This window comes from Kluyveromyces marxianus, chromosome 8, assembly GCF_001417885.1.
Source record: "Kluyveromyces marxianus DMKU3-1042 DNA, complete genome, chromosome 8".
Taxonomy (NCBI): Eukaryota; Fungi; Ascomycota; class Saccharomycetes; order Saccharomycetales; family Saccharomycetaceae; genus Kluyveromyces; species Kluyveromyces marxianus.
This window is the reverse complement of record NC_036032.1, coordinates 799,549-821,203: the sequence shown is the minus strand read 5'-3', so window position 1 is coordinate 821,203 and position 21,655 is coordinate 799,549. Positions and strand designations below refer to the sequence as shown.

Here is a 21,655-nt window from a genome sequence, read left to right as displayed (position 1 = left end):
GGCGCATATATTTTGATTATTTGTTGTTGTTTTTCTCTTTCTCTTCGATCTAACTTTATGCCTCTAAATCAATTTGCATAATTTCCGCTTGTGCTATTTAACTTAAGCGCATCTTTTTGTACTTTCCTAAAAATTCAGATACCTGACCCTAATATACCTACGTATACCTGTATGTGTGAATATATATGTATCTGTATATAATTATTTTATATTACGCATGTCTTCGATATTTTTTATTTTCTATGCGCCTCTTGACTAACTTAATTTCAAAGATTTGAAACTTGAATTATACCTTGAAAACTAAAAAGTGAGAGCAAGAAAAATCATTTTGCAATGAAACGTTCGTGAGATCAACCTAGGATATACATTAACGCCAGCCCAACTCGTCATTTTTATCTAATTATCTCTTTAGTTCATACTAGATACACAAATATTTAAAGAATTGAATGCTAAAAGTATAATAATTGATCAAAATTGTGGATGTTGCTGCTGTTGCTTTGGTTGTTGGCTATTTGCACCTGATGTAGCTGGATCATATTGTGATTTGTTGTAACGACGAGATCCTCCTCCATTATTATTACTATTATTATTGTTCCCATTATTATTGTAATCTCTCCTACTTCCGGAGTTCTGGTAGTTCCTTCTACCACCTCTTCTGTTACCACCATCTCTATTCTGATGGAAATTGCTACCATTATTGTAATTGTTACCACCTCTTCTCCTGTCATCCTTACCGCCTCTATTCTGGCCCCATTGTTGCTTCACTTTATCGATAACATCATCCTGTAAATTGATGTACTTGATGAAAGACCCTTTCAAATAAAAACTTGGGAGCTTTAAAGTCTCTCCACTAGCAACATGTGTTACATCTGAGAGCATCAAATTCATCCAGTTATCAACGTCAGATAATGTTCCTTCAACCGTTTCTCCATTCTTCAATTCTATACGCATAATTTGACCTCTGGCATTGGTCAATAGATATAATGGAAGCATCTCGAGCAGTATTTGATAGCCCCAATATGAGTTTAAGGTTTCTCCACTTTATCGGTCAATATTAACTAGAGAAGTTCGGCCGAAACAGTTTATGTTTGCAACTTTGAATGTTAATAGAGTGCAGCCTTGAATGTAAATTTGAGAATGGCCCTTCTCATGTTAGGTTGGCCATATTTTTTTTTTTGGAGGAAAGCACGAAAGAGCAGGGTAATATAGAAATTACAAAAGGTAATCACGTGCAATTGACTTGGTCGGGTAACCGGTACGCGTAAAAGAGTTTCGTTTTGAGGTGACTGTGTTATGTCGGGTAAGAATAGTTTTTTAAACAGTCAAGCTTTCTTTTCCACATCGGGTAAAGCGATTTGTTTCGTTATACAGAATGAAAGAAGCTCTATAGATTTAGATTTAGATTTAGATACAGAGAACTGTACACTTTATGACCGAAGGAACACAGAATAAGATAATTTTGACAAGTGGTTGTGTGACATTCGGGTGCGAAATAACAAGCTTTAGACACGTACGGTTACTGAAAACTACTGAAAGATTTGAGCCAATATTCGGTCGTTTTTTTATCTTTAATTTGAAGAGAGACTCGAAGTACTAGTGAAATATCTGTGTCATTGACTGTGGGAAAACGCTCAAATGATGGATCATATGTTGCATCACGGCGGAAATGTGTTTGATAAAGAGTCCATCATGCAACTAGAGATGGGATCTCATCACTCAGATAATGACACCTTGATGAAGCCGTTTAATTCCGAGGTCTCCATAGTAAACATGGATGCTGAGGCAGATGCTGATGGGGTTGCGCGAGATATTCCCCTCCATGAAAGATCATCTAGATCCTCATCATCATCTGTATTGAATGACGAAAATATCGACACAGGGCTAAAAAAGATCAGCGAGGAGCCCACTATGGCCGAAACAAATGGTTACGATAAGGAGTCGCAGACTTACATTGAAATTGCTACATACGCGGGCGTTGATGTATATGAATGTTACACGAAAGATAAACCACCATGTCTCATAATGAGAAGATGTGCCGATAATTGGTTAAATATCACACAAGTTTTCAAGGCTGGTTCATTCACTAAGGCTCAAAGAACCAAGATCCTAGAAAAAGAGGCAAATGAAATCAAACACGAAAAGATCCAAGGTGGGTATGGTCGTTTTCAAGGTACTTGGATCCCATGGGAATCTACTAAATATCTCGTTGAGAAGTACAATATTAATAGCAAAGTAGTGAAGAGGATCGTGGAGTTTATTCCGGATCCTAATGACATGCCTCCTAAAAGATCTAAAGTATCCCAGATCAAAAAACTGGATCCTAACGCAAGAATAACTTCACCATCAGCTTACAAGAAGACACCAAAGAAGAATTCAAAAACCCCAATGAAGAAGAAATCGGTAAGAAAATCAAGTAAAAAAGAGAAGACAATCCAACCCTCGCCGTTACAGAATATCATGTTCCAGACTCCTCAACAACATCAACAAAACCAAACTGAAAATCAGAGCACTGAGAAACTATCAACTCTTCCTTCGGAACAGGAAACTCCAATGGTACCAGTAAGCAAAGTGAATCCTGGAATCATATCACAAGCAAATCACCCAATTAAGTATCAAACAACCCAGAAACCTCTACAATTTTACCCATACCCCCAAGCACATCAGTTCCAACAAATGGTCCCAGGCTCTAGTAATGGTGCCCCGCTACAAGTTAATACCAACCATTCATCATTAAACCCACAAGGCAGTATGAAAATGATGAAACAGATGATGCAAACTAATGGTAAATCCGTCGGACACTCTACTGGTTCTATCGTATCAAACATAACATCAAACGGGTCCTCCATGGAGATATTCTCTTCACATGACAAATCTTCTTCAAGCTCATCAGAATCACCAACACCAGTAGCACAATTGAATGAAAAGGCTACTGCTTCTCCTGAACACTACAAGGAACTCATTCTGGAAGTGTTATCCTCCGAATATGATTCGGTTGAACCACCACTACCAGAGGCTTTATACAGACCGCCTTCAAATTTCGACATTAACTTTTTAATTGATGATCAAGGCCACACTTCTTTGCACTGGGCTGTAGCAATGTCTAATATTCCATTGATAAAGGTTCTTTTAGTTCAAAATGCAGACCTTTTCCGCTGCAATAATAAAGGCTTTAACTGTTTAACCAAATCAGTGTTTTACAATAACTGTTATAAAACAGGGTCATTCCAACAAATTATATCAATGTTACATCCTTGTTTAATAACTCCAGATGCGAATGATAGACTACCGCTTCACTATTTGGTGGAATTGACTGTGAATAAATCAAAGGAACCTCATGTTATTGAATTTTACATGGATACTATCCTGGACACCCTTGCTAAAGAAGATGAAAAATTACTGCGAATGTCATTAAATCATCAAGATACTTTGGGAAATACTCCACTACATCTAGCAGCACTTAACAAAAACGTTGATTTATGTCAAAAATTGGTCTACTTTGGTGCTTCCCCTGATATTTTGAATGGAGAAAACCAAACAATATCGATGATATTATCCAGGTTTACGGTCCCTAATATCTTCCAGCCTAGTCTTCCAGCCCAATTCTTGCAGTCTCCACCAAAAACAGCTTTCTTGTCTAATACTCCAAGAAATAGCCAAGAGGATCACATTGAAGATACGAGCAAATATGAATTCAATGACACTACCATGGATAGTATCCAGGTTTCAGCAACACGCACTGGAGGCCATCATTTACCAGATCGTACCAACGATATTCTCTCTATGGACAAAATGAAGGGTTCTCTAACTCCAGCAATCAAACTTCACCCACCATCGCCTCCTACTTTACTTAAGTCAAAGAACAGGATTTCAAAACCACCGCACGCTGAAAAGGTACAGAAGTTACAGGAACCAGCATACTCAGCTCAAGAACACGAGCAAACTGCTAAAACATCCACAACTAAGGCTACATCACAATTAAGAGATTTGACTGGATCTTTGACTAACATCATAGACAACAGTTTAGCGAACCTCCAATATGAAATTCAATTGAAAGAAGAACAGATCAATGAAATCGAGCACCAATTAAAGCACACTACTACTAAGGAGAAATCCATTTCCGAAGCCAACAATCAAAAGACTCTAGCCTCTATTCAACATCAATTAAAGATGAAGAATATCGAATTAGATAATTATATGGAAAGATCGCAAGCTCTTTCATTAGCGACATTGGTACAGGATGAAGAGAACAGTTTCTCGAGAACTTCATCTGCGGAAGCTACCAGCGAAGTCGAGAAGAAAGAGGCAGTGAGATTGATTGTAGAATTGTGCTACAAACAATTTAAGAGGAGACAACTGATACGACGTATTAAACATGCAAGAGATCAACTGGTGTCAGATACCAAGATTTCGAAGTTCAGAAAACTAATAGGCATGTCAATCGATAACATTGACTCTAAACTAAACGATATAGAACAAGATTTGAGATCAATGGAGAGAACCCAATGCAGTTAGATTGAACTAATATTCTACTGTAATAATAACTACTCAATGAGCGTGATCTTCTGACCTTATAATTTTATGACTTTATATTACAACGTAATAAATACTTCTATATATACTTTTATTAACTCCCATTAAGTGACATATGTTAACAGGTCACATGATAGCCGAACAGTTTTATGATTTTCACAAAGTCACATCGAACGAAAAAAGCAATAGAGTCAAATTTTTTTTTTTTGTTTTTGGTAACTAAAGTTTGAAAAATGTTTATAAGTTTGTGATGAGATGAGATGAGATGCGATGCCCATGCGATGACCTAACGTTTTGAACGTAAAACCTGCTTTAATTATTCTTGTGATCCATTAATAAGAATAAAAGCTTGATAATTAGAAATTAAGTGTACTAGACTGTCCTGGTAACGATTTGAAGGTTTTTTACAATATTAAGGAACCTCTTATATTCGTTAGGTTAGTACTTTTAAGGCATTAAGTTTTTAAGACTGTGCTGTTCTTTCAATTATTGAAGAGACCGTGATCTGGACGCAAAACAGTCCTTTCTTAAATCCAATCCATTTTATTGAACATCACAATGGACCAACAGTTTGTTGCTCAACTAGAGCAAACTCTAGGTGCTATTGTCCAACCAGCTGGTAACCTAAAAGATGCTACCAAAGCTTTGCAATCACAGTTTTACACACAAGCTGCTGCATTGCCAGCTTTGATTCACATCTTGCAAAACAGCACCAATGATGGTATCAAACAACTAGCCGGTGTGGAAGCTAGAAAACAAGTTGCTAAGCACTGGGGTAGTCTCGATGCTGCTACACAATCTAGTATCAAGCAATCTTTGTTAAACTCAGCTTTCAGCGAAGAAAAGGATGCTATTCGTCATGCTAATGCTAGGGTGATCGCATCTATTGGTTCTGAAGAACTAGACGAAAAGAAATGGCCAGAATTAATCCCAAATCTTTTGCAAGCTGCTTGTGACAGTAACCCAAAGATTAGAGAAACCGCAGTCTTCATCATCCTTTCTCTATTGGAGTCCTTTAACGCTAACTTGTCTTTGCACATTGATGACTTCTTGAACTTATTCGCTCAAACCATCAACGACTCTGCCTCTTTGGAGACTAGATCATTGTCTGCTCAGGCTCTAAGTTTCGTTTCCTCCTTAATTGAAGAGGAAGGTGATATCAACCCTCAATACGCCGCCAAATTTGCTTCTTTGATCCCATCTGTTGTTCAAGTTTTGGACGCTACTATTAAGGAAAATGATACCACTAACACAAAACTAATTTTCAACTGTTTGAATGATTTCTTGCTATTGGACTCTCAGTTGACCGGTAACTCCATTGCTGACTTGGTCAAATTGGCTTTGCAAATTGCTGTTAACGTTGATGTCGATGAAGATATCAGAGTTTTCGCTGTGCAATTTGTCACATCTGCTTTGGTGTACAGAAAATCGAAGATCAACCAAGCTAAGCTAGGACCAGAGATCACATTGGCCGCTTTGAAGGTTGCTTCCGAAGAAATCGATGTTGAGGATGAACTAACCAATGAAGATGAAGCTGGTGAAAACGAAGAAAATACCCCTGCATTGACAGCTATCAGATTGATCTCTAATGCTTCTGGCGAATTATCTCCATCTCAAGTTGGTGTCCCAATCATTGAACATTTACAAACTATGTTGTCCTCTTCCAATCCGTTTGAAAGAAGAGGTATTCTATTGGCTATTTCTGTTCTGGTTTCTGGTTCCCCTGATTATACTTTGTCCCAATTCGACAAAATTATTCCTGCTACCATCACAGGTTTAAAGGATTCCGAACCAGTTGTTCAATTAGCTGCTCTAAAATGTATTGTTCAATTGAGTACTAATTTGCAAGAAGAAGTCGCTAGATACCATGAACAATATTTGCCATTGGTAATTGACATCATAGATTCTGCTAAACATGTGGTTATCTATAAATATGCCACTTTGGCTTTGGACGGTCTTTTAGAATTTATTGCCCACAATGATATTATCAAATATTTGGAACCTTTGATGAACAAATTATTCCAAATGTTGGATACTCAACAGTCTCCAAAGCTAAGAGCTGCTATCGTTTCGGCTATTGGTTCTTGTGCCTTCGCTGCTGGTTCCGGATTTGTTCCATACTTCAAGACATCAGTCCAATACTTGCAACAATTCATTCAAAACGTCTCTCAAGTCGAAGGTTTGTCCGAAGATGAGATTGAACTAAAGGCTTTGACCTTCGAAAATATCTCTACGATGGGCAGAGCTGTTAAGTCGGCTACTTTTGCCGAAGTTGCTGAACCATTAGTTAATGCAGCATACGAAGCTATCAAAACCGACTCTGCTAGATTGAGAGAATCTGGTTATGCTTTCATTGCTAACATGGCTAAGGTTTATGGTAAGGAATTTGCTCCTTTCTTGCAAACCATCTTACCAGAAATCTTCAAGACCCTTGAACAAGAAGAATATCAATTCAACTTTGATGGCGATGAAGATTTCTTGGAAGGTATCGAAGATTTGGATGAAGAAGAACTACAAAGTAAGTTTACCGTCAACACTGGTATTGCATACGAGAAGGAAGTTGCCGCTGCCGCTCTATCAGAATTGGCAATTGCTTCTAGAGAACACTTCTTAGAATATGTCGAACCATCATTGAAGGTTTTGACTGAACAAGTTAACGAATCCTACGGTTTGAAGGAAACTGCTTTGCATTCTATGTGGGCAATTGTCAAGGCTGTTCTATTGACTGCTAACTTGAAGGAAGGTGAGTATCCAAAGGGTATTCCATCTGGATCATACGTTGATGCCAGTGCCTTAGCCGTCATCCAGTCTGTCAGAGAAGTATCTTTGAACAATGTGATCGAAGAAGTTGAAACTTCTATGGTCATCAGTGTGTTCCAAGATGTTGCTGAAATGTTGAGATTGTTCGGTCCAATCATCATCATGGACAACGGCAACTCTACTCAATTGGACCAACTATGCCGTGAAGTTTTGGCTGTGTTGAAGGGCGAACATGCTTGTCAAACCATTCACTTTGAGGAAGATATTCCTCAAGATGAAGATTTGGATGCTTCTGAAACCGAAGCTACTTTGTTGGATGTGGCTTTAGATGTGTATGTTGCTTTGGCTGCTAACCTAGTTGGTGGCTTTGCTCAAGTTTTCACTGCTGCCAAGCCAGTTATCTTACAACTATGCCAATCAAAGTCTAAGAACAAGAGATCCTTCGCTGTCGGTGCTCTTTCTGAAATGGCTTTAGGTATGAGAGAAGAAAACCCATTCATCCAAGAACTACTTGAAGCTTTGATCATTAGCTTGACTAGCGACAAGTCTCTAGAAGTTAGATGCAACGCTTCTTACGGTATCGGTCTATTGATCGAATACTCTTCTTTCGACGTTTCAGCTGTATACACTCCTGTTCTAAAGTCCTTGTACGAGATATTGAGTGTTGCTGACGAAAAGAACCTTGTTTCTGAGGATGACGAAGCTACTAAGGAGATCGTCGACAGAACTTTCTCCAACGTTTGTGGATGTGTCGCAAGAATGACCTTGAAGCACCAAAACTTGGTCCCATTGGAGCACACTCTTCCAGCACTACTCAACCACTTACCATTCAACACCGCTTTCGAGGAATACGATCCAATTTTCAAGTTGTTCTTGAAGCTCTTCCAAGAACAAAACAGCATTATTGTCAAGGAAGCTCCAAAGGTGATTGAAATTTTCGGTACTGTCTTTGAAAAGGAAGCTGAAAGAATCGAATTGGAAACCAACTCCACTCTAGGTAGAGAAGAAAACTTAGAGAAGAGAAAACAATTCCAAACTGAAGAAATTAAGCAACAAGTTATCGAATTATTGAAACATTTGAATCAACAATTCAACGGTGCCGTTGCTCAAAACCCAGTTTTAGCCCAAGTAATTGCTTGAGCTATTTCTTTATCTTATGACTCTAGCTTCAATTAAGACCAGAAACAAATCTTCTATCAAAGATCAAATATACGTATTTACGTATTTTTAAAACTATATATATCATGTATACTATTATTGTATGGGATCCTATCCAAAGGTTAAATAGAACCAGAATCGGGACGGCAATGTCGTCACAAGCATAGGGAATGTGCTGTCTTTTGGATATCTGCATTATTTCAAAAGCTCGTCCTTTAATACTTGTTAGAGGCTTATGTATATACTAAGGGAAAAATCTTATTGTTGATACTTTAAATTTTTTTAATGCAAGCTAAGCTAAGCACACAGATTTGGACTACTTTTAATTTCAGGGCTTGTTTGAAGCTCATCTGATAATCAACGAAGGCCAAGAGACAGGTATCCTAACCCCTCGTAAAATTACAAGAACCAATGTCGCAAGAAGTGGATCCAGCGCGTCAAAATGATGCTGTAGAGCCAAAAGTGGAAGATACAGTGTCTGATGGGATGAACAAAGAAGAAAAGTTTGAACGACCACCATTCACACCATTGCAAGATTGCATTGATGCGTTTAATTATATTATGTGGAATCCAGAGGCTCATTTTATTACATTACCATTGCTCCTCATACTGGAGTCGTTAGCCATGAAAATTATTCAAAAAGCGGTTTCCTACACCGAGATCGATTACACCGCTTACATGGAACAGATATGGATGATCAAAAATGGTGAGAGGAATTATCTAAATATTGCTGGTGGTACTGGTCCCTTGGTATACCCTGCGGGACATGTGGTAATTTACAAGGTAATGGAGAGTATCAGTGATGGCTTGGAGAAGATTCCAAATGCGCAGCAATTCTTTAGATACTTGGACTTGGTTACCTTGTTTGTGCAATTTGCCATATATTACATTTTAAAAGTACCATCTGCTTACGTGGTATTTGCTGTGCTATCCAAAAGGTTACACTCTATATACGTGTTAAGGCTATTCAATGATTGTTTTACCACTCTATTCGTGTCTCTCAGCGTTCTGCTTTTGATTACAAGTACCAAGGTTCAAAGAAGAAGAAGAAGAAGCATTGTGGTGTGCATTGCCAGTGTTTTTTACTCAATGGCAGTGAGTATCAAGATGAATGCCCTACTATATCTCCCAGGTGTGCTTTTAAGCGTGTACTTGTTGGAGAAGGGCAATTTATTCAAGACTTTTTTGAACATTGTTATCATGTTCACGTGGCAAGTTGTTGTTGCGATCCCATTCTGGAGAGAGTATCCCAAGGAATACTTGAAAGGGGCCTTCGACTTCGGTCGTCAATTCATGTACAAATGGTCCGTCAACTGGCAAATGGTAGAAGAAGAAGTTTTCTTGAACCCTGTATTCCACAGGGCCTTACTGGTATCGCACTGCGTGGTCCTTCTTATGTTCATCATTTTCAAAATGCTTCCGATGACTGTGGACCAAACTATTTCTGCTTGTAAAAGTAGTTTGCTACATCCATTCACTAGTGTGCTTCCTGCCAGTGTCAATCTAACCGCTACCACCGTAGCCTACACTCTACTAGTGACCAACTACATTGGGATTCTGTTCGCGAGATCTTTGCACTACCAATTCCTCGCATGGTACCACTGGACCCTCCCTGTAATCTTATACTGGAGCCCGCTACCGTACCCTGTTTGTGTTGCTTGGTACGCAGCTCACGAGTGGTGCTGGAACAGCTACCCACCAAACGCGACAGCGTCAGCACTGCTACACTTTTGCAATGCGACAATGCTAGTACTGGTGTGGCTTGGCAGACGCAGCACTAGCGCTGTTCCAGCATCTGTGACCAAGGACAAGCAGGAATGAGATAACTCACTCACCGCATATATATATATATAATAAATACACTTTGTGAAGTAAAGTATACTTGGGGTAAGCAAGCGTTCGAGCGACGACGAGCTGTCACCAAAACAGTCCACGTGACCACAACATACAGCCCACCCATAACCATTAACTGTTACCCTCCTTTACCCCCTCAAGAAATCAAAAAAAAAAAAAAAATGCCAACCGGCCGTAACTGTAGTTTTCTGTACCCTCGTTTCTCCAGTGCTGCAAAAAAAAAATGCAACATGCACCGTTCTTGGCTCTTCCGGCTCTCCCTAAATGAACGCAAATCGCTGGAAAAACAAACAGAATGAGAAAAATAGCAAGAGCAGCAGCAGCAGGGGGCTTCACGGGGCCAAACCCAGGAAAGAAATAAGCGAGTGCACCAGTAAACGTTAAGAATCACACTGCCAACCAAGCAAGGCAGGGAGACTCCAAAAACCGCCCGGTGTGGACCATGTTTCTTCTCTCAACTTGTTTTGGTATACACACGTGACCACCGAACTCTTTCTCTCTTAATCGGACCATTCTTTCCTCGTTCCCCCGAAAAAAATAAATTAAATTAATTAAGCACTGGCAAGGAAAAACACTTTCAAGAAATTGGTCCTAGAAACGCCCGCACGAACCGCCACATTGCCATGGAATCGAGTAAAACAAAGAGCTCTCGACAGACAGATATGCACACTGTTCGTGGATAATTTGACAAGTAGGCTAGCGAAGTGGAAGGTAGCTAGGTAGCTAGATAGCTAGGTAAGTACGTAAGTAGTATACAGGACAGGGTTTCCAACTGGGTAAGGTTAAGGCCAGCAGTCGGTGGTACACTTAAACCCGGCAATGAGTCTCAGCAGACTCACGAGATATTTGGATAATCAACTGGGCCCCCTAATAATGACAATCTGAAACGTATTTTCAACATGCTCTTTGGGCTCCCTTTGACTTCTAGGGTGTCACTTTGAGACCCAGACCTCATGTCGGGCCTGGTTAGAGCGCATCGGTGATTTGGCCCATTGTGTTCGTAACCTGTTTTGTCTCAGTGAATCTGAGCTGAGCGAAAAATGGAAAAAAAAAAAAAAAAAAAAAAAAAAAACAAACAGAAACTGGAAACCAGACTTAAACTGTTTTTGAACCTTTAGTCTTTGTTGTTTGAGAAGTTTGAAGGGCAGAGAGCGAGCGCTATAGGTGATATTGAGAAGCGAAGGTATAATTATTGAGTAGCCTTTGTATCCAGGTATATTGTACGGTAGTTTTGGGAGGCTTTTTGCGATACTGAAGGGTGAATAGACGAGCTGGAAAAAAACTTGTGTTTGGCAGCGCACACAATTTTGCAATTGAGTGGATACAATGCGAGAGGTATACGCTGGACAGACGGGAATTACGGATGCAGGGTGGAGTGCATCGGGGCCTGGTGGTGGAGGACCAGGTCGAGGGCCTGGTTTGAGGTCTAATAATGGAAATGATGGGTCGGGAATTATGAATAATAGCAATGAGAATAGTGGTATGGGTAACACTAATGGGGTGGATGATCATTTACGTGGGAGCATCAGTGGGAGTCCTGGGAGTAGATATGTAGGCGAGAATGCAGGCGGCCCCAGTCCAGCTGGGAAATATGATGACGCGCGTATCAAAAAGCTTCTCAATGTGTTTATTCATGATTTCCTCATCAAGTCTGAGTTGAAAGAGACAGCGCAGCTGTTCGAACGCGAGGCATCGCTTATCGGCAAGGATAAAATGATAAGCGCGTCTCATGACGTTCCGGAGGGGTTTTTGTACGAGTGGTGGCAGATATTCTGGGACGTTTTCAACGCCAGAACACATAGAGGTGGGTCTGAGGTCGCGAGGAAGTATTTCGAAATGCAGCTTCAACGTCAACGGCAAGAACATACTTATAGAGGAGTGACAATGCATGTAGCTAGGGTTCAGCAGACTGCAGAGCAGAAAGGATATTATCAGCATGAGATACTCGATCCAATGGAGCTCGCTTCTGTGGCCTCGTATGGGGCTCAGAGCCAATTTAATCCAGGTGGTCCTGTCCCATCGACAGTGGGCCCTTCTGCGCCTGCTGGGCAAGCTGCTGGATCGGGAACGAATGCAGGAACAGGTGTACCTGCCGGATCGGCTATGCCCTCTTCTGCAACATCATCAACATTTCCTGGCTATTCCTCCGAATATCCAGCAATGCAGGGAATCATGTCAAATAACCACCCCTCACTTCAAACAGTTCAGCAGGATGCTCTTCATCATAACATGCCACAACATCAACATCCCCAACAACAACAACAACAACATCACCATCATCAGCAGCAGCAGCAGCAGCAGCAGCAACAACAACAACAACAACAACACCAGCAACAACACCAACAGCAGCAGCAACAACACCAACAGCAGCAGCAGCAACAACAACAACAGCAACAACAACAACAACAACAACAGCAACAATTTCAAGCGTTTTATAACTCTGTCCATGGCATTCCGAACTCAGGTTATTATGCTTCTCCTGTGAACCCTTATGTAAATCAGCCACCACAACAACCGCTGGGTTATAATATGGGTGCAAATAATATGACAAACCCAGTTCATTTGAAAAATAATAACGGTAGACCAGCTGGTACTGGTACCGGTGCTGGGAATGGGAGCGGAAATGGCCCAAACACCTTCAACTCAAATTCTACTGATTCAAACAATGGTAACACCAATAAAGCTAACGCTCATCTTGGAAATAGTAAGAATGGTAGAGGGCCTAATAATAATTCATCTGAATCCCTAGGAAATAATGATCACCTAGCTGGTAATTCAGCTCCTGCATATGCTACTAACATGGCAGCTCCCAATCATATTCCCAATTCAATGCAAGGGCAGCATCCATCGTTCACAAAAAATGCTTCATTTTCGCAACAACTTGGGTCTATTCCTACTTACATAAATATGAACATCCCAAACTCAGCACCTGTCATACCTACACAAAAGAATGGTCAAGTACCTGTGAATTCAAACAATCAAAATCCATTGATTCAACAAGGAGTACACCCAAATGCCCCGAATTATTCTAATCAAATTCCCAATACTTCTGGGGTGAATAATATTTCTATGAACAACATGAATAATATTCGCGGGTCCAATATGATGGGTATTAACCAAGGTGCAAATCCATCGTTCGAAATGTCAAGTATGGACGGGTTGTATAACTACCAAAAAGAATTGTTAATGTTAGAGAAAGAAAACAAGAAAGTGCTATCGATTGCCAAGGATGGCCCTCACTCTTCAGGATCTACACCGCACTCATTCACGTTATCTAATTCAACAAACATTAACGGTAAGAAAAATTCGAATGCCATGCTTCCGCCAAATTCATCTCAGATCGCCAGTCCACAAAACCAAAGCCCTTTGAATGGCGGAGGTGCATCCAATGCTGGTACCAATAACACAATTCCAAAGAAAAGAAAGTACACGAAGAGATCAAAAGAATCAAAAAAGTCGCAATCGGAGCCCAACACTCCTAATATTAGCGCTTTAACACCTGGATCTGCGAATGGCCGTAATGCGAATATGACTTCAAGTTTAAATACAACGCATGAGCATTACTCCAATAATAACTCACCAAGAATCAAGATTCAGAAAAATTCTAGTACTACTGACTCACACTCTCCACTTACCTTAACTACGGAGGCATCAGTGGAACAAAACAAAGGGAGTACAAGTAGTAAGCGCAGCCAAAAGAGCAGCAATGCCTCAAAACAAGGATCCACTTCATCAAATCCGGGTTCTGTGCTAGCTTCTGCTTCCATACTTTCTTCTAATAAATCCAAGAAAGCTACCTCAAAGAAGACTCCTATCAATGCTGCCACTCCTCAAAATGCTGAAGATCATGGTTCAGGCACTACTAGCAGTAAAGATCCCGGTAGTAACAATAGCATTGGATTGTTGCCACATAATGTACTTACTGACCCAACACCGCATACAGACTTTGATCCAATGAGCATTGATCCTGCACTGAGCGCATCATCTGCATTCGAATTTGGAGATGATGATGATTCGATGCTAGGAATATTAGATAACGGAGCATTTGGCAAAAAGGGCGATTCTTTCCCTAATTCACATAATTAAAAACAGGTCAAGGATGAGAAAAACAACGAAAAAACAAAAGGTGAGCAATCTGGCTTCAATTTGGACTTTTTGGATCCAAGTAATGGTTATAATGACTTTAACTTCCTGAACTGGCAGTGAAATAGTTAATTTGTGGGTCCAAATCCAAAAGGAAGGATAAAATCCAATTACCAACGAGACTCGAATGAACAACTTCCGTATATTTCAGACAACTATATCCTCATGAACGACATTCTCTGTATGAACTTTTAATTCTTAATCTCAAGAGACGTATGCTTTTACTGCTTCTTATTGATAAAGATTTACAACCATCTATTGTATTAATAATTTTTTTTAAATTTTGTTCATGTTTGATCATTCTTTTTATCTTTGTACTAGATTTGTACCTGTCGAATATTCCTGTAAGTTTCAAGTTATGTACTGAGATATCCTCATTGAACTTGGGTACTATTCTATAATTGTATGTTATGTCTGCTAAATTTTAGAAGTCATTGTGTATATTATATCGTTCGTAATGATAAACAAAATTAACAAAGTATAAGTCTTCAAAACCTCCAAACCTAGAAAGAAGATCATCACCGTTTCTGCGGGAAGAACCAATTGGTTCAGTTTAAACACCCAAGTTGAATTGCAATACGAAAGGATATCACGTTGATTACGTGTGGAATAATCCCAGCTGCCGAAATATTCACTCATTTTGCTGAAGGATGTCATTTTACAGGACAAGTAACTCATCATCATCGTCTACACCATCAACAATGGCAACAGAGAAGGATTTGGCCAATGACATTGTTCTTAACAATGCAGCAGAAGATTCTATTAGTGATATTGCATTCTCTCCACAATCCGACTTTATGTTCAGCGTTAGTTCATGGGATAGTAAGGTGAGGATATGGGATGTTCAAAACGGTGTTCCACAAGGTAGAGCGCAATATGAACATCAAGCTCCAGTTTTAACTACTAGATGGTCATTTGATGGGACTAAGATAGCAAGTGGTGGATGTGATAATGTATTGAAAGTTTTTGATGTTACTACTGGTCAAGCTCAACAAATTGGTCAACATAACAGTGCTATTCAATCCTTACGGTTTGTTTCCTGTGGGCCAACCAACCAACAATGCATTGCCACAGGTTCATGGGACAAGACTGTAAAATATTGGGATCTAAGATCTCCCCAACCGATAACGACCTTACAAATGCCAGAAAGAGTTTACTGTATGGACTCTTCTCAAAAGTTACTCGTTGTTGGTACGGCTGAAAGACATTTAGTCGTAATAGATTTAAATAACCCAGGTCAAATCTTCAAGACATCTTTGTCGCCTTTGAAATGGCAGACTAGATCTATATCATGCTACAATGAAGGTAACGGATTTGCTATAGGGTCAATCGAGGGAAGGTGTGCAGTTCAATACATTGACGAACAAGAACAGAGGAAAGACGGATTTTCATTCAAATGCCATCGTCAACAAGTACAAAATAATGGGGCAGCAGGTGGACGGACATCAACAGAAGTTCAAGTCTTCCCTGTAAATAGTATAGTGTTTCACCCCATTCATGGCACATTTGCAACTGCGGGTGCTGACGGTTCTTTCCACTTTTGGGATAAGAATCATAGACACAGACTTAAGGGCTTTCCTCGACTAAACTACTCCATACCTGTATGTCAATTTAATAGAACAGGTTCTGTGTTCGCATATGCACTAAGCTACGATTGGCACCAAGGTCATACTGGTAATAGACCAGATTATCCAAATGTCATCAGATTACATGCTACATCAGATGAAGAAGTCAAGGCAAAGAAAAAGACTACTACACGTTAAAAGAATAATAATAGTAATAGACATGAAGCATACAGAAGTATACTTCGTACTGGATACTCGTTTAATTTAATTTGTACCTTTATGCAGACGTAAATATATTTGTAACTTGGGAGAAATGATCTGCCAGTATTTTTCTTGACATGAAAAAGTAGAAAAATTTTAAACATCAACTAAGCATCTCAAGGCCAATGAAGTGAAAAGGTTCAAAAAAATCAAACGATATAGAAGCTTTATTGTGATATTAGACTGTGAACCAGCTGCAAATTTAGAGTCGCTTCAGGATACATATATTTTCTCATATACCTGGGTAGGTTTGACGCTTAGAGCTGTGCATTGAGGGTCTTTTTTTTTTTTTTTTTTCTTTGATCATTTTTATTCGTTTTTATTTAATATTATTGGATTCCAGCTTTACGGTGTTGTATCATTTCATTTCTAAAGTTAGCAAAAGCTCCATATAGCTTTGTATCATATCCCTTTTTGATTTGAGCTTTTTCTTTGCGGTTTTAGCATTTTATGGTTATTCTTCTTACTCTTTTATATTGAAAAATTGTTAACTCCAAACTCTCACTGTCAGACCCTAGGAAGAAAACCTTTTATGATCAGTGAATTAGAATTATAGGACTGTTTATGTTTTAATTATTGAAAGGTTTAGGTTTAGGTTTTTTTTTATTTTGTTTGAACGGTGAACGGTTAAATATATATCATCGTCAAAATTATCATGCCTGGTCAATTGGTCAATGTTGCATTTTTCTCCCAAGTGGAGGATATGAATATGTACTTAACGGATTACAGATCTTCTAAGCAAAATTCCCAGCAACAGGTATATGCTCAACAGACAGCACATCGATACAATCATCAATTAAAGATGAATAGTACGCAATATTTGAATTTTAATAGCATGCAACAACAGGGCGCATATCCACAATCTCAAAATATGCATCAGCAGCACCAGCAGCAAACACAACAAATTAATCGTAAAAAGTATAATAATGGCACAACATTTGCTCAATCAAGTAATTTTAACGTTAGGTCGCGTCAACAAGTTAACAGTGGTAAATATAACCAACCATACCAACAGTCGGTCACAAGTATTTACAATAATGCTGTAAATCAATACAATTTTCCATCTGGCTTATTTGGGGGTTATACATCGACACCCAATCTTCCTTATTCGAAAAGTGGTATAAATCAATCAGGAGATGGTCCGTTTACTAACGACTATAACGACCAGTTACTTAAAGAAGGAAATTATGATAACTTAAGCTTATTATCTAATAATAGTCCCAACGTGTCTAATTCATCATTAGGCCAATTCAACAACAGTGTGGGCAATATCTCTCAAATACCAGATTCCAGAGCCTGCTTTAGTCCAAACTCTAGCATAACACCTCCACCTATACCTCCATCACGCTTGTCTTCAACTTTGAGTTCAGCGTCTGTTACATCATCTATATGCAATGACTTAGATTTCGTTCTGCCAAATGAAGGAGGTAATACTCATCCATTTGTACAACAGCAACCACAACAGCAGCAGCAACAAAGTCGTTTCTTGTCTCAACTTCCGCAAACTTCACAGCAATCATTTGCCTCATTTGGTAACCAATTGGTAGAACAGTCATTTTCGCAAGATCACGATCTTCTAAACTCATTGAATCAGTCATCTTCTCTTTCAACTGAACAACATGATTTACACTTACCTTATGGAAGAAATCCTTATCAATCTGACACATTCCCTTCTACTTTTTTGGTTTCACAAACGAATGCTGCATGGAACAATGATAATTCTTCCCGCCCAACAACCACAACATCATCAAACTCTATTTGGAACTCAGACATGAGCGTTTGGAGTTAGGCTGGTGCAACTATACCTGTAAATATCGAGAAATTCAACAAAATATTTCATATTGCACAATAACTGTTTGATAATACTAAAAAAACATGTAAGTACTGCGTACTGATGTTCTATTATTTTCAATGAAAGAAATATAACAGTCGGACAAAATTGTTATTGCAAGTCAGTAAACCTCATTCGCAGATTTATAATGTTCATGAGGTTATGGAGGTATTTTTTTAACATTATTTTCAACTTTATTTGGTCTTCGGGAGCGTTAATGACTTTTCAAAATATGATCGTATTCAAGTTTTCATGTTTTATATTAATAAATAATTTGAGACTGTATAAATCGCATTAAAATTTCCTTCGTACTTTTATTACTAGCTAAGAACCAAAGAAGATGTTATATACAGGGATCATTTAAGTACAAAATAGTAGAAATTATAATAGCTTTCACCAGTTTACATTTAGAATCTTCTTAAATGTTTGCTCAAACTTTTGGGCACTCACTCTACCTTGTGATAACCTCATTCCTTGTCCAACAAGGAATTTTAGTGAGCCCTTCTTTTTTCCGGAAACAATGTCTCTAATCATCTTATCATTATTAAGCTCATTAGTAATTTGACGGCATATGGCTTCGAGTTCTTCATCATTTACATTTGAAACTGCGTGAAGGTCATATTCGTCAATTAATGCTTCGAAATCTATATTTTTGTTTAGATCGTGTGGATTCTCTTTGAAATTGTTTAAGATATGTGATAGTAAAAGTTTCCCGCTAGAGTTACTGAGTGTTTGATCTGAAATCAACACAAGTAAGTCAGCAAATTTTTCTGGGGGTAAAATACAGCGTAGATTTTTTAATGGGACCTCCAGTTTGTTCATATTTCCCAATAATTCATGGATGATCCAGTTAGCTGGTAATTTTCGTACGAACTGTATATTTTGTTTATCACATAACACTTTGTATGCCTTAAAAGTTTCCAAATAATAGTCTCTTAATTCTTCATTCGAGTATAAATCGTCTCTTCCATTACTGTTGAAGGTTAAGATTTTTGCATCTTTTAACGATAGTTTATAAGGTTCATGAAGCAAGCTATTGCAAATATCATCAGGAGATAATGGTAAAGTCTTCTGCACGTCATCAACGACACCATTATCTAAACTGATATTTGGTAGTTCTGGATCAGGCATATACCTATAGTCAATGACACTCTCCTTGCTTCTAAGTTTGACAGTCTCTGAGCCTGTCCATCCTCTGGTCTCTGGGTGGTTTAGTTTATTGCCTTCGCCGTTTTGTATCAATTTTACCTGTCTCATGTACTCATATTTTATAGCATTGTTGATAGAGCTAGTATTTGGTAAATTCTTTAGCTCAACACGGGCATGATCATTAATTGAAAGATTGACATCCACTCTCATTGCACCTGTTTCTAGATCACCAGTTGAGATTTTTAGATGTCTGACAAGATTTTGGTATTTCTTAATAAAAGCTCTAATCTGCTTGAGATCTGTAAAATCAGGTTCTGTAACCATCTCTATCAATGGAACATTGGATCTGTTCAAATCAATCTTGGTCATTGAGTCTGTTGCATCGTATGTTGACTTACCGGTATCTTGTTCAATCTGCAATTGTGTAATTGCGATATCCTTAAATGGTTCATCGATGGCATCAAGCTCTTTGAACAATCGCAGTTTCCCAGCGCTAGAAAAGGGACTGTAATGTTGAGTAATTTGATACCCCAAAGGTTGATCTCCATAGAAGTAATGTTTTCGGTCAAAATGCGAATTTAGATTTACTTTGCAATTCAATGCTAAAGATAACCTTAGCGCATATAGCACAACCTCGTAGTTTAAAAGCGGCTGTGTTCCTGGAAGAGAAATGTCAAAATATGAAGTATGATAGTTGGGCTTCTCAATATCAGCAAAAGGGTTGTTTGTGGATAATGAGAATAGCTTATTGATAGTACTCAATTGGGTATGAATTTCAAGTCCGCATTTGAGTTTATATTCGGGTAAAAGCTTAAATTTTGAAGTAATAGCCCTAGTTGTGTAGTCTCTTTTGAATGACAGCATCTCTGCGGAAGCTTTGATGTTTGGTTACAGATCGTAATTGTTGACAATCAGCCGTCTTTTATTAGTAGCTGATCCAAAGAGAGTGCTCATCTTGAATAATATATTAAAACTTAGCTGCTCGCTTTACATTTTCTTAATTACCCGAACAAGAAAATGGCAGAGAAAATTGTCATTACTTAGTGACATTGGTAGGTTTAAGAACCCCGACTAAAGGTGTTCTACAACTTCTACTGAAGAGTGTATATTAAATAACTAGATTATTAGCTAATGATCTTGAAAGGTCACATAATGGTAGAGTATTGCATTAATTGGTATCATTATTTTTACAGCCCTCATTTCTTATGAAACATAATAGAATTCTTGTTGAGACGTTTCCTAGTATTTGTGAATCGTTTCTTGATGGACTTGCAATGGTCTAAACTATCTGGTAGTGATATTTGATCATAATTATCATTTTCGTCTTCTTCCCTCTCACCAATATCATCATCATTATCGTTTTCTAAAACTTTAACCTTAAGTAATGATTGGTATTCGATATCTTCATTAAAAGCAGTAGACTTTCCACGAAACTTTAGCTTCGAACTTGGGATTACATAAGAAGAAGGACCAATATTTTCTATTTCAACTTTAGCATTATCTGGAGCCTCTGGTTCTGATTTTTGCTCCTCTGATAATGTGCTTTCTTCAAGTAATGGACTCAAAACATTGTAAAGTTTTGCTTCCTCTGGAAGGTTGGAGAAATCATCGATAGAAAAGGCCGGGTTTAAATACCAATCAGGATCCAAGCTTTGATAGACCGAAGGAATATACTTTGCTGTCCTTAAGTTACCTTTTTGGGCCCAACTCAAATTAGGCAAGCTTTCTAACTCAAACAATAAATTGATCCGGCATTGAGTGAGGTTGTCATCAGAATAATGAGCATCTTTGATAAAACAGTCACGATTTTGAATACAAAGTTTTGTTTCAAAGTCTTTAAGCGTACTTTGAAGGTTTCCAAGAGATGATGCTGTGAGACACTCTTGACCTTGTGACTTAGGTCTTGTCACTAAATCTTTCTCGGCAAGTTTCCTTTCAAGATGTTCGTTTAAAAACCCGGTGAGGTTACTACCAGAAGATTCAGGACCTTCCCATGCAACATTAGGTTCAAAAGGAATATTTTCTTTATTAAGGTCCTCTAATAATATGTTATTCTTCAAACACATTCTTTTCGCAGAATTAGCATTGACATCTTGGGGGTATAAAGGCGTTTTCCGGCGTAGTTTGGCAACCATAATAAGAATTCTTTACTCAAATGTTTTGTTAAAGTTTAACGCATGTATTTTTTGGTTACAATATTATATGTTTACAAGAAATAATACCATCATTAGAAATATCTTGGTCTTTTAATATGTCACTTAGATGGTACGCTCCCAGTTATGTGAAATAAGAATTCATTTCACTGACGCATGTCACAAAAATGATCACCGTTTTGGGAAGTGCAGTAAAAATCTGACTTTAAAGTAGACAAATAAAAAGCATTGTGTAAAAGAGATTACTTTTT

General features: G+C 38.5%; 9 protein-coding genes across 9 annotated transcripts; 6 read left to right on the top strand and 3 right to left on the bottom strand.

Moving 5' to 3' along the window:
* Positions 1–468: 468 nt before the first annotated feature.
* LSM4 (U6 snRNA complex subunit LSM4) lies at positions 469–993 on the bottom strand (the record flags this gene model as incomplete). Its single annotated transcript, XM_022822135.1, has 1 exon — positions 469–993. The coding sequence occupies one exon, from the start codon at positions 991–993 to the stop codon at positions 469–471; it is 525 nt and encodes a 174-aa protein (XP_022678427.1).
* Positions 994–1,635: 642 nt separating this feature from the next.
* SWI4 (SBF complex DNA-binding subunit SWI4) lies at positions 1,636–4,512 on the top strand (the record flags this gene model as incomplete). The annotated part of the gene is made up of 1 exon (XM_022822134.1): positions 1,636–4,512. One exon carries the CDS (start codon positions 1,636–1,638, stop codon positions 4,510–4,512), a length of 2,877 nt encoding a protein of 958 aa, XP_022678426.1.
* A 576-nt stretch (positions 4,513–5,088) lies between these two features.
* Positions 5,089–8,430, top strand: KAP123 (karyopherin KAP123; the record flags this gene model as incomplete). Its single annotated transcript, XM_022822133.1, has 1 exon — positions 5,089–8,430. The coding sequence occupies one exon, from the start codon at positions 5,089–5,091 to the stop codon at positions 8,428–8,430; it is 3,342 nt and encodes a 1,113-aa protein (XP_022678425.1).
* A 429-nt stretch (positions 8,431–8,859) lies between these two features.
* ALG3 (dolichyl-P-Man:Man(5)GlcNAc(2)-PP-dolichol alpha-1,3-mannosyltransferase) lies at positions 8,860–10,269 on the top strand (the record flags this gene model as incomplete). The annotated part of the gene is made up of 1 exon (XM_022822132.1): positions 8,860–10,269. The coding sequence occupies one exon, from the start codon at positions 8,860–8,862 to the stop codon at positions 10,267–10,269; it is 1,410 nt and encodes a 469-aa protein (XP_022678424.1).
* A 1,359-nt stretch (positions 10,270–11,628) lies between these two features.
* Positions 11,629–14,388, top strand: FLO8 (uncharacterized protein; the record flags this gene model as incomplete). The annotated part of the gene is made up of 1 exon (XM_022822131.1): positions 11,629–14,388. The coding sequence occupies one exon, from the start codon at positions 11,629–11,631 to the stop codon at positions 14,386–14,388; it is 2,760 nt and encodes a 919-aa protein (XP_022678423.1).
* Positions 14,389–15,095: 707 nt separating this feature from the next.
* On the top strand, positions 15,096–16,208 carry GLE2 (RNA export factor GLE2; the record flags this gene model as incomplete). The annotated part of the gene is made up of 1 exon (XM_022822130.1): positions 15,096–16,208. One exon carries the CDS (start codon positions 15,096–15,098, stop codon positions 16,206–16,208), a length of 1,113 nt encoding a protein of 370 aa, XP_022678422.1.
* Positions 16,209–16,926: 718 nt separating this feature from the next.
* On the top strand, positions 16,927–18,060 carry KLMA_80376 (uncharacterized protein; the record flags this gene model as incomplete). Its single annotated transcript, XM_022822129.1, has 1 exon — positions 16,927–18,060. One exon carries the CDS (start codon positions 16,927–16,929, stop codon positions 18,058–18,060), a length of 1,134 nt encoding a protein of 377 aa, XP_022678421.1.
* Positions 18,061–18,495: 435 nt separating this feature from the next.
* Positions 18,496–20,115, bottom strand: PET112 (glutamyl-tRNA(Gln) amidotransferase subunit PET112; the record flags this gene model as incomplete). The annotated part of the gene is made up of 1 exon (XM_022822127.1): positions 18,496–20,115. The coding sequence occupies one exon, from the start codon at positions 20,113–20,115 to the stop codon at positions 18,496–18,498; it is 1,620 nt and encodes a 539-aa protein (XP_022678420.1).
* A 332-nt stretch (positions 20,116–20,447) lies between these two features.
* KLMA_80374 (uncharacterized protein) lies at positions 20,448–21,386 on the bottom strand (the record flags this gene model as incomplete). Its single annotated transcript, XM_022822126.1, has 1 exon — positions 20,448–21,386. The coding sequence occupies one exon, from the start codon at positions 21,384–21,386 to the stop codon at positions 20,448–20,450; it is 939 nt and encodes a 312-aa protein (XP_022678419.1).
* Positions 21,387–21,655: the final 269 nt, after the last annotated feature.